The sequence below is a fragment of the Equus asinus genome, chromosome 23 (assembly GCF_041296235.1).
Source record: "Equus asinus isolate D_3611 breed Donkey chromosome 23, EquAss-T2T_v2, whole genome shotgun sequence".
In the NCBI taxonomy this organism is placed as follows: domain Eukaryota; kingdom Metazoa; phylum Chordata; class Mammalia; order Perissodactyla; family Equidae; genus Equus; species Equus asinus.
Window position 1 is genome coordinate 14,477,375 of NC_091812.1, and position 12,765 is coordinate 14,490,139.

Genomic DNA, 12,765 nt, shown 5'->3' on the forward strand with positions numbered 1-12,765 from the left:
GATGATGTCACCCTTGCTACTGACTCTCCCTTAAACACGATATTGTCAGACTGCAGGGTTACCAAATACAATCACCAAAGTAATCTGTAAGCATTAATCTGAATCTTTATAATTGCCTACCAACGTTTTATTACAAAATTTATAGAAGGCACATTATTTTGTACTTAAAACAAGTTATCTAAAGTGGCTCTAGTAAACATGAAGGCCAGATGCATCCATCTGTGGGCTAACTACAAAAAAATCATGTTGGAATTCAAGAGAGTAGGGAAAAAAATCAGTAATTAGAAAATGTAGCTTAGTTTCTAGCTCAAGAAAACTACAAAATTGGATTTCTTCACAGCAATATAAAAGATATGCAAGAATTAAATAGAAGAAAAGGAATGTTCGTCATGTTAAGGAGTTCATGACCCCTTCCTCCACCTTCAAGGCCAGTAGGTAGCATCTTCATATCTTTTTCTCTGATCCTCTGCTTCTGCTGTCACATCTTCTCTCCTTTCTCTGACCCTCCTGCCCATCCTTCTCCCTTTATAAGGACCCCTGGTGATTACATTGGGCCCATCCAGATAATCCAGGTGGGTTCAGAGGATTAGGTTGTGGATATCTTTGAGGGGACCATTATTAAACCTACCATAGCAAGGACGTGCAAAAAGAATGATGGGGCTTGTCAAAATGACACAGAAGCCACCTTGAAGGGGTTCCCACTGGCCAAAAATGAGACAGTTTGAACATCAAAATAAATAGTGATATTCAGTAGGCTGTAATCTGTTACTAAAATAGGATCCCATGAGTCCACACAGATTGAAGAAATAAATAGAAGAGAAGAGAAAGCTCTACAAGTCTAAAATTAAGGTGTTGGCAGGGCCATGCTCTCTCTGAAAGTCCTAAGGGAAGACCCTTTCTTTCCTCTTCCTAGCTTCTAGTGGTTGCTGGTGATCCTGGGCATTCTTTTTTTTCTCCTTTAATTATTTTATTGAGGTCATATTGGCCTATAGCAGTGTGTAAATTTCAGGTGTACATCACTCTATTTCAGCTTCTATATAGACTGCATCATGTTCACCACCAATGGTCTAGTTTTATGTGTCGCTATATATATATACACACAGACGTGCTCCTTTAGCTCTTTCACCCTCGCTCTACCCTCTTCCCCTCTGGTAATCACCAACCTGTTCTCCTTATCTATGTGTTTATCTTTCACATACAAGTGAAATCATGTGGTATTTGAGTTTCTCTGTCTGACATTTCACTTAGCATAAAGCCTTCAATTTCCATCCATGTTGTTGCAAGTGACGCAATTTTGTCTTTTTTATAGCTGAGTGTATTTCACTGTGTGTGTGTGTGTGTATACATATATCACATCTTCTTTATCCACTCATCCCTTGATGGGCACCAAGGTTGCTTCCAAGTCTTGGCTATTGTGAATAATGCTGTGATGAACATAGGGGTGCATATATCTTTTTGAAATAGTGATTTCACATTCTTTGGATAAATACTCAGTAGTGGGACGGCTGGATCACATGGTATTTCTATTTTTAATTTTTTGAGAAATCTCCATACTGTTTTCTGTAGTGGCTGTACCAGTTTACACTCCCACCAGCAGTGTATGAGAGTTCTCTTTTCTCCACACCCTCTCTAACACTCATTATTTCTTGTCTTGTTAATTATAGCCATTTTGATGGGTGTAAGGTGATATCTCATTGTAGTTCTGATTTGCATTTCCCTAATAATTAGTGATACTGAACATCTTTTCATGTGCCTGTTGGCCATCTGTATATCTTCTTTGGAAGATGTCTGTTCATATCTTTTGTCCATTTTTTGATTGAGTTGCTGCTTTTTTTGTTGTTCAGTTGTATGAGTTCTTTAAGTATTTTGGAAATTAACCCCTTGTCAAATATATGATTTGCAAATATTTTCTCCCAGTTGGTGTGTTGTCTTTTTATTTTGATGGTTTCCTTTGCCATGCATAAGCTTTTTAGTCTGATGTAGCCCTACTTGTTTATTTTTTCTTTTGTTTCTCTTGCCTGAGGAGAAACAATATTCAAAAAAGATACCGCTAAGACTGATGTCAAAGAGTGTACCACCCATGTTTTCTCCTAGGATTATTATGGTTACAGGTCTTACATTCAAGTCTTTAATCCATTTTGAGTTAATTTTTGTGTGTGGTATAAGATAATGGTCTACTTTCATTCTTTTGCATGTGGCTGTCCAGTTTTCCCAACACCATTTATTGAAGAGACTCTCCTTTCTCCATTGTATGTTCTTGGTCCGTTTGTCAAAAATTAGCTGTCCATGGATGTGTGGGTTTACTTCTGGACTTCAATTCTATCCCATTGATCTGTGTGTCTGTTTTTCTGCCAGTACTATGCTGTTTTGATTACTATAGCTTTGTAGTCTATTTTGAAGTCAGGGAGTGTGATACCTGCAGCTTTGTTCTTTTTTCTCGACAAAAAGAACTACAACCTCTGGCATTCCTTGGTTTGCAGCTGCATCACTCCAATCTTTGGTTCCGTTATCACATGCATTCTCCCTATGTCTGTCTGTATTCAAATTTCCCTCTTATAAGGATATCAGTCATTGGATTAGGGCCCACCCTAATTCACTATGATCTCATCTTAACTTAATTACATCTGCAAAGACTCTACTTCCAAATAAAATCCTCTTCACAGGTACCAGGGGTTAGGACTTCAAGGTCTCTTTTTCTGGGGTCAGGGAGAGAGAGATAATTCAATTTCTAAGAGAGACTTTGTCAAAGATTTCTCCATTTAAGTTCATGAGAGATATTGTTCTGTAATTTTCTGTTCTTGTAATCTCTTTGTCAAGTTTTGATATCAGGATTCTTCTATCTTTCTAAAGTAAATTGGAAGTGTTCCCTCCTCCTCTGCCTTCAAAAAGAATATTAAATGTTTGATAGAATTCACTGCTGAAGTCATCTAGGCCGGGATCTTTCTTTGTGAGAAAGTTTTGATTAAAAATTCACTTTATTGACAATGTAGGGCTATTATCTTCCCTCATTTGTAGTTATTGCTTCTAAGTATCCAGTATCACTAATAGGAAGTTAGATGTCTATCTAATTCTAGTACAGTCACCCCTCCGTGTCTGCGGGGGATTGGTTCCAGGACTATACTGGGATGCCAAAATCCGAGGACGCTCAAGTCCTTTATTATAAAATGGCACAGTATTTGCAGATAACATATGCATATCCTCCCTTATACTTTAAATTATCTCTTGATTACTTATAATACTTAATACAATGTAAATGCTATGTAAATAACTGTTATGCTATATTGCTTAGGAAATAATGATGAGAAAATAAAGTCTGTATGTGTTCAGTAATGATGCAGTGATCGTAGGCCTGATCTGCAGTTGGTTGGATGCTTGGATGCAGAACCTGTGGATATGGAGGGCCAACTGCACTACTGCACATAACTTTTCTCTCCAGAAAGTTATCTCTAGAAATTTTAAGGACTTCTCATTTTATCTCTGGTGTTTTGCAGTTAAGACGGTGTAAGTGTAGGTCTATTTTCATTCATCCTATTTAGCATTGGGTGGGCCCATATAATCTGTGGACTCTTGTTTTCTACTTTTTATGTTGCTTTCTTTATTTAGGGTTTCTTCCCTTCTCTTCCTTTTGTTAGCTTCTTCAACTATAAGACTGATATTAGACTTCTAGATCTAGCATGCATTTCCCCTAACTTTTCTTACATGTATTCTATCTCTGTCCTTTTGCTCTGTAATCTAGAAGAATTGTTTGACTTTTCTTTTATATGAAAACTTTGGTCTTTGTTACTTAGCCTATTCCAGAGTTTTTCATTTTCTGGATCTCTAATGGATTCTTTTCCTAGTAGTCTGTTCTTTTTTCAGGATCCTACAACCTCACTTACCTTTTGAAAATATTATTAATATTTCTTTAAAAATCTCCTTTACTCTTTTCTATTAATTCTGTTTTCCTTAATGTTAATTTCTTTTTTTTTTTTTTTGAGTGCCTGTATTAGTTCCTATGGCTCTTGTAACAAATTATCACAAACTTAGTGGGCTAAAACAACAGAAATTTATTATCTTACACTTCTGGAAGAGAGAAGTCTGAAATCAGTATTACTGGTCCAAAATCAAGATGCCAGGAGGGCCATACTCCCTCCAGAGGCTCTAGGGAGAATCTATTCCTTGCCTTTTTCAGCTTCTGGTGGCTGCCAGCAGTCCTTAGCCATGTGACCATGTAGGGGAGGAAGACATTTCCTCTACCCTCTCTGGGTTCTTCTGGTCAGAGAACAAATTAAATTCACAAGGGACACAATAGCAGGAGAAAATTAAACAAAGCTTTATACCCTGTATACATGGGAGAGGCTCAGGCAAGCTGAGCAACTCTCCAAAATGGCTGAAGCCACCACCTTAAATATCATATTCAGCTAAAGACAAAGGAGGATTTTGGGGGTGGGGGGAGTCAGTTACAGGAGGTTACCAGACAAGTGCAATAAACAGCAATAAGATTATTATGCAGATTTAAGTCCTTGCCTTCTGTTTTGATAGGAATTTCTAGAGATAAGGTCATCCCCCCTACTTCCTGGTACAGAGAGAGAGACAACTTTACCGATGGAGATTTCCTTTACAAATGTAAATGTCTCTTAACAAAAGGGTAAGTAAATTCTACTTTTCAGTTGCTTTCCTGTCTGCAGTGTATTAAAAGTAACCAGCCCCAAATAATCCTCATGCCAAAGAGACATATCTTGGGGTGGCCAGTTCCAGGCCCCCACAACCACATCACTCTGTCTCTTCTGTCTGTGTCAGATTTCCCTTTGCTTCTTTCTTATAAGGACACTTGTGATTTGGGCCCACCTGGATAGTCCAGCCTAATCTCCCCATCTCAAAATTCCTTAATTTAATCACATCTGCAAAGATCCTTTTTTCCACGTAAAGTAACATTTATAGGTTCCAGGGATTAGGACCTGATGCCTCTGAGAGCCATTTTCATAGTATTTATTTTCCTAAAGTGTGCAATAATTATTTTTCAGGTATTCATCTGTCTTCAAGTGCCTTACACGCTTCTCTCAGCCTACTGCAGTGATTATTCAAAGCCAGGGTAGGCGCAAGTATCTAACGTTCTGAGGAATGGAGGCACTTTCTTCTTGATTTCAGCAAAAATTTGGAGCTCTGTCTTGCTTCTTTGCTTCCAGAGTTTTCCAGTATTTATTGTTCCTACTTGAGAGCAGACACCTCTGTTGGCTGCAGTTTGGTACAATGGGAGTAAGATTGTAAGGGTTAAACCACCTTGCTAGATCAGCAATGACACCCTAAAGGGGAGGTGCCACCGTCACCCCAAAGCTCCCTTCTTTTTTAGTATCTGCTGACTTAGTCTAAGCTTAGAATATCCAGAAGTTGCACCTACTTTTTTCAGTAGTCTTTTTCTGACCAAATTTAGCTTGGTTTCTCCCTCCAATTGGATCCTGATTGCTTTTTGTTTTTCAGGGTTCCTCGTAATTTCTGGGCCACAGAGAGAACTCTTCTTGCTTTCCAAAATTTTTATAGGTGTTTTTAAAACATAATTTTTGGATGTTTTTTCCCCCGAAAGATTTGAGAAACACTTGGGAGGGTAGAGTATGTACACCATTTGCACCCAATCAATCTTTAAACCACATGTAATGACTTTTCCTTACATGATTGCCATCTTATCTTTATTTGTGCCTACCAAGTTGTATGGCTGAATCTGCCCGAAGTGGCTCAAATTTTAAAAATATTTTAATAAGTAACTAGATCATACAAAGTTCTGAAAACTTAAATTACCCTCATCTTCTGAAGCCTTTTTATTATATATTACTATATAATATATAACAGGCCAGATTATTTCATTAAATGAGTCAGATGAATAGGTAAAAAGGAAATATATATAGTAATGAGATTGAGAAAAATTACTATGTGATTGAGGAAAGACTTTTACTTGTGACAAAGCTAAGATAATATTCTAAAGAACTACACCTAAGATGAAAAAAATAATATCCTACTTTTTTCCAAGATTGGTTAATTACATCTGAAAAAAAAATTTTCAAGTAGTTGTGCTATACCAAGGCACAAAAAAATGAAACGTTTCTGACAGAGCTCAATGCTTTAAGAAAGAACAAAAACTGCTGTGTACAATTCTATTTTTAGAATTTAGAAAATAGCATACATTTAAGATTGGATCATTCTTAGGTTAAGTACCACCACACATGGCAAATGTTTGCTCTTAAATAGATGCCAACTGAATATATAGGGAGTAATTCAAATTTAACATTTATAATTAAACATGAACCTCATTCCAGATCTTCTCAAGTGAGCAGTTATAAACTAAATAAACTTTGTTTATTTAGAGGCATAAATAGAGTAGTAATCGATACCCTAAGGATATGAAAGAATTCATGCAATTTTAGATGAATACTAAAAGCACCAGCACAGTAGGGCGAACACTTGAGTTCTATTCCCATAATTCCATTTACTGGAGTGTCTCTGGGTCCCAGTTTCATTATCTACAATATGAAATGGTTACATTAGATATCTCCAAGGCACTTCTCCCCAGTCTTCTTCATGTCATGGCACATACAGAAAGGTAACATATGAACATCTACCCGGAGTAAACAGAAGTTGTTACTCAAGGCTGGAAGCTGGTTGCCCGGAGAGCTGTGGGATCAATGTTTCAATGCACCTGTATTCCATCTGTGGCATACCATTATGTCTTGGCTCAGAGTTTGGCGGAGCTGTGACCTTGCTACTCAAATTGTGGTCAATAGACTAGTAGTGTTGGCACTTCCTGGAGCTTGTTAAAAATGCAGAATCTTGGGCTCCACCCAGACCCACTAAATCAGAATCTGTACTTTAAAGATCCCTAGGTGATTCATGAGCACATTAAAGTTTAAGATGTATCACTCTAAGAAAGTTTCAGCTCTAAAATTCAATGAGTCTAAGAAATAATCTGCTTTATGGAAGTGTATTCTAGAGTGTATTTCATAATCTTATTAAATTCCACATTATAGTTAGAATAAAATTAAAAACATATTTTTACACATATTTGTTACTAATTTTTGAAAACAGACAAATGTTTACTTCTTAGAAAAAGGGGAATATATTTACCTGCTTGTACACCTGTCGTAAGTACATGATCTCCTCCACCGTTCCCAAGGAGATTAGCCTAAGCACTTTGACATCCCTGCATTGCCCAATTCTATATGCTCTGCAAAAAGATGAACACAAAGCACATACAAGTCAAGTCCAACTGCAGGTTCAGGACATAGCTTTTGGACATAAAAATGCACAGATCAATGGAACAGAATTGAAAGCCCAGAAATAAAACCACACATCTATGGACAGCTAATCTTCGACAAAGGAGCTGAGGGCATACAATGGAGAAAAGAAAGTCTCTTCAACAAATGGTGCTGGGAAAACTGGACAGCCACACGTAAAAGAATGAAAATTGACCATTCTCTTTCACCATTCACAAAAATAAACTCAAAATGGATCAAAGACCTAAAGATTAGGCCTGAAACAATAAGTCTCCTAGAAGAGAATACAGGCAGTACACTCTTTGACATCAGTTTCAAAATAATCTTTTCGGACACCATAACCCCTCAGACGAGAGAAACAATAGAAAGAATAAACAAATGGGACTTCATCAGACTAAAGAGCTTCTTCAAGGCAAGGGAAAACAGGATTGAAACAAAAAAAGCAGCCCACTAATTGGGAAAAAATATTTACAAGTTATTTATCTGACAAAGGGTTAATTCTCCATAATATATAAAGAACTCACACAGCTCAACAACAAAAATCAAAAAACCCAATCAAAAAATGGGCAAAGGACATGAACAGACATTTCTCCAAAGAAGATATATGGATGGCCAATAGACACATGAAAAGATGCTCATCATCACTAATCATCAGGGAAATGCAAATCAAAACTACACTAAGATATCACCTTACACCTGTTAGAATGGCAAAAATATCCAAAACCAAAGTGACAAATGTTGGAGAGGCTGTGGAGAAAAAGGAACCCTCAGACACTGTTGGTGGGAATGCAAACTGGTACAGCCACTATGGAAAACAGTATGGAGATTTCTCAAAAAGTTAAAAATAGAAATACCTTATGACCCAGCCATCCCACTACTGGGTATCTCTCCTAAGAACCTGAAATCAGCAATTCCAAAAGTCCCATGCACCTCTATGTTCATCGCAGCATTATTCACAATAGCCAAGACATGGAACCAACCTAAGTGCCCAGCAACTGATGACTGGATAAAGAAGATATGGTATATATATACAATGGAATACTATTCAGCCGTAAAAATGGACATCCCATTCACAACAACATGGATAGAACTTGAGGGTATTATGTTGAGTGAAATAAGCCAGACAGAGAAAGACGAACTCTGTATAACTCCACTCATAGGTAGTAGTTAACATATAGACAAAGAGAACTGATAGGTGGTTACCAGGGGAAAGGGGGGGTGGGGGGAGGGCACTAAGGGTGAAGTGGTGTACCTACAACATGACTAATAATAATGTACAACTGTAATTTCACAAGGTTGTTAACTATCATAATCTTAATAAAAAAATACATGTACCTAATTAAAAAAAGGGACATTACTAAAATTTTAATTAATTAAAAAAGAAATATTTTATGTTTAGATATGCTATATTATTTAATTATAATGCAAAAATAGAAATACCAGTCAGTGAAAATTATTACAGAAGAAATTTACATATCAACTTCATTGCTCTTTTTGGACATCACCTTGCATTGCCCAAAAACTTTTCCTAAGTTCAGATTTTTCTTTTACAGCAGTCTTAAGCTTATGAACAGGTTGTGTTCTCAAATTATTCCATTTATATAAAACTCTAAAAATGCAAACTAATCCATAGGAACAGAAAGCAGATCAGCGGTTGCTTGGGAACAGGGGTGTGGGGAGGGGCAGGAGGGATGGACTACAAAGGGGTGCAAGGAACATTTGTGGGGTGATTAATGTTTACTATCTTGACTGTGGTGGTTGCACAGGTGCATATATATATATATATATATCTCAAAACTTAATCATACACTTTAAATATGTGCAGTTTACTGGACATTAATTACATCTAAATGAAACTCTTAAAAAAAAAAACTGGCCAGTTAATTACCTGGCCAGCCTATGGAAGTGCAGACTTACAGCCCTCATCCACAGAGACATCCACGCACTCGGTATGACTGTATTAATCACTCAGTTGACTAGTACTCCAGATGTTCTGAAATGGACCATAGTGCTAACTAAAACTCTAACCTGACTGCCACACTGGTTAACTATGGGTCTTGTCCCTGCAGCTTCTCCCAGGTGGAGGCTTCACTGGATGCTGTGAATGAGGTCGCCTGTTTCTAACTACCCGTTACAGTCATGAGGGATGAGGGGCAAGGCCATACTGTCTCATACTTGACAATGTTACAATTTGGGGGAATTTTTTTTGCCAGCATTTACTGATTCAATCTTCTTGCTAGTAAGTCTAGTCGTATTTTCTATTGCTCCATGATTCAGTCTTGGTAGGTTGTATTTTTCTAGGACTTTGTCCATTTCGTCTAGGTTATCCAATTTGTTGGTGTACACTTATTTATAGCAGTGTCTTATAATCCTATTCATTTCTGTAAAATCAGTAGTAATGTCCCTCTTTTCATTTCTGATTTTAATGACTTCAACTTTCTTTTTTTCTTAGACAATCTAGCTGAAGATTTGTCAAGTTTGCTAATCTTTTTGAACAAATAACTCTCAGTTTTCTTGATCTTTTTCCATTGTTTTTCTAGGCTCTATTTCATTTATCTCTGCTCTAATCTTTTATTATTTTCTTCCATTTGCTAGCTCTGGGTTTAGCTTGTTCTTCTTTTTCTAGTTTTTCAAGATATAAGGTCAGATAGCTGATGTGAGCCCTTTCTTCTTTTTTAATGTTAAGTTTTTAAATAAACTTCCCTCTTAGTACTGCTTTCACTGCACCCCAGAAGTTTTGGTATATTGTGTTTTCATTTTCATTTTTATCAGGATATATTTCCTAATTTCCCTTGTGATGCATTGTTTGTTTAAGAATGTGTTCTTTAATTTCAACATATCCGTGAGTTTTCTGCTGTTTATTTCTATTTTCATTCTATGGTGATTGGAAAAGAAACTGTATGATTTCAACCTTTTACAATTTATTAAGATTTGTTTTGTGGCCTAACAGATGGTCTATAGTGGAGACTGTTCCATGTGTACTTGAGAAAAATGTGTATTCTTTTTATTTTTGGTGAGGAAGATTGGCCCTGAGCTAACATCTATTGCTAATCTTCCTCTTTTTGCTTGAGGAAGATTGTTGCTGAGCTAACATCTGTGCCAATCTTACTCTATTTTGTATGTAGGATGCCACCACAGCATGGCTTGATGAGTGGTGTGTAGGTCTGCACCCGGGATCCAAATCTGCAAACCCTGGGCTGCTGAAGCAGAGCACGTGAACTTAACTACTACACCACCAGGCAGCCCCAAGAATGTGTATACTGATGTTGCTAGAAGGAGAGTTCTGTATACGTCTGTGTTGTTCAGCTCCTCTCTTTCCTTACTGATCTTCTGACTGGATGTTCTAACTACTATTGAAAGTGGACTACTGAAGTCTCCTACTATTATTGTAGAGCTGTCTGTTTTTCCCTTCAATTCTGTCAATGTTTGCTTTATATATTTTGGAGCTCAGATGTTTGGTGCATTTATGTTTATAATTGTTATAGCTTTTTTGTGAATTGAATCTTTTTTCATTATATATACCTTCTTCGTCTCTTATAACAGTTTTCAACTTAAAGTCTATTTTATCTGATATTAGTGTAACCACCCCTGCTCTCTTTTGGTTACTATTTGCATGGAATGTCTTTTTCCATTCTTTCACTTTCAACCTATACATATCCTTAGATCTAAAGTATTTTATAGACAGAATATAGTTGGATACTGTTTTTTTAATCCATTCTAATCTATATCTTTTGATTGGGAAGTTTAATCCATTTACACTTAAAGTAATTAATAATAGGGAAGGACTTACTTTTGCCATTTGTTTTCTGTATGTCTTATAGCTATTTTGTCCCTCATTTAGTCCATTACTCCCTTCCTTTAGGTTTACTTGATTTTTTTAATGACACATTTGGATTCCTTTCTCATTTCCTTTTGTGTATATTCTATAGATATTTTCTTTGTGGTTACCATGGCGATTACATATAACATGAAAAAGTTATAACAATCTATCTTAAATTGATACCAACTTAACTCCAATTACAGTAAAAAAACACTCCTTTACAGCTCCACCCCCTACTTTCATGTTATTGATGCCACAAATTATCTTTATATGTCATTTATCCATTAACACAGATTTATAATTACTTTTACACACTTGTATTTTAAGTCCTGTAGAAAACAAAAAGTCAAATTACAAACCAAAATTACAATTATAATGGTTTTTATATTTGTCCATGTACTTACCTGTACTGGAGAAATTTATATTTTCATATGGCTTTGCGTTACTGTCAGAGCTCTTTCATTTGAACTTGAAAGTCTCTCTTAAGCATTTCTTGTACGGCAGGTCTAGTGGTAACAAACTCCCTCACCTTTTATTTGGGAAACTCTTAACTTTTCCCTTCATTTTTGAAGGACAGTTTTGCCCAATATAGAATTCTCAGTTGATCACTTTTTCTTTTGGTACTTTAAACATAACATCCCACTGCCCTCTGGCCTGCAAGGTTTCTGCTGAGAAATCCACTGATAATCTTACTGGGGATCCCTTATACATTACAAGTTGCTTTTCTTTTGCTGCTTCCAAGAATCTCTTTGTCTTTGACATTTGACAGTTTGATGATAACATGTCTCAGTGTGGGTCTCTGGATTTTTTTTATTTATTTATTTATTTTTATTGAGTTATTGATAGGTTACAATCTTGTGAAATTTCAGCTGTACATTAATGTTTGTCATTCGTGTTGTAGGTGCACCACTTCACCCTTTGTGCCCACCCCCCCACCCCACCTTTCCCCTGGTATCCACTAAACTGTTCTTAGTCCATAATTTTAAATTCCTCATATGAGTGGAGTCATACACAGATTATCCTTCTCTCGCTGGCTTATTTCACTTAACATAATTCTCTCAAAGTCCATCCCTGTTATTGTAAATGGAATGATTTTGTTCTGTTTTGCAGCTGAGTAGTATTCCATTGTATATATGTACCACATCTTCTTTATCCATTCGTCTGATGATGGGCACTTAGGTTGCTTCCACGTCTTGGCTATTGTAAACAGTGCTGCAATAAACATTGGGGCACATAGGACTTTTGGGATTGCTGACTTCAGGCTCTTTGGGTAAATACCCAGTAGTGGGATGGCTGGATCGTATGGTAGTTCTATTTTTAGTTTTTTGAGGAATCTCCATACTGTTTTCCATAGTGGCTGCACCAGTTTGCATTCCCACCAGCAGTGTATGAGGGTTCCTTTTTCTCCGCAACCTCTCCAACATTTGTTGCTATTAGTTTTAGATATTTTTGTCATTCTAACGGGTGTAAGGTGATATCTTAGTGTAGTTTTGATTTGCATTTCCCTGATGATCAGTGATGATGAGCATCTTTTCATGTGCCTATTGGCCATCAGTATATCTTCTTTGGAGAAATGTCTGTTCATGTCTCCAGCCCATTTTTTGATTGGGTTGTTTGATGTTTTGTGGTTGAGTTGCGAGAGTTCTTTATATATTAAGGATATTAAGCCTTTGTCAGATATATGACTTGCAAATATTTTTTCCC

General features: G+C 36.6%; 1 protein-coding gene across 10 annotated transcripts in view; it reads right to left on the reverse strand.

The window, feature by feature from the left end:
* Positions 1-12,765, reverse strand: part of ERCC6L2 (ERCC excision repair 6 like 2) — a 134,103-nt gene that overhangs the window by 44,587 nt on the left and 76,751 nt on the right. For all 10 annotated transcript variants that reach the window (XM_044756919.2, XM_014856920.3, XM_044756917.2 and 7 more), the window contains one exon: positions 7,093-7,192. In XM_044756919.2, the coding sequence (XP_044612854.1) occupies positions 7,093-7,192 (100 nt within the window). The remainder of the gene's footprint in view (positions 1-7,092; positions 7,193-12,765) is intronic.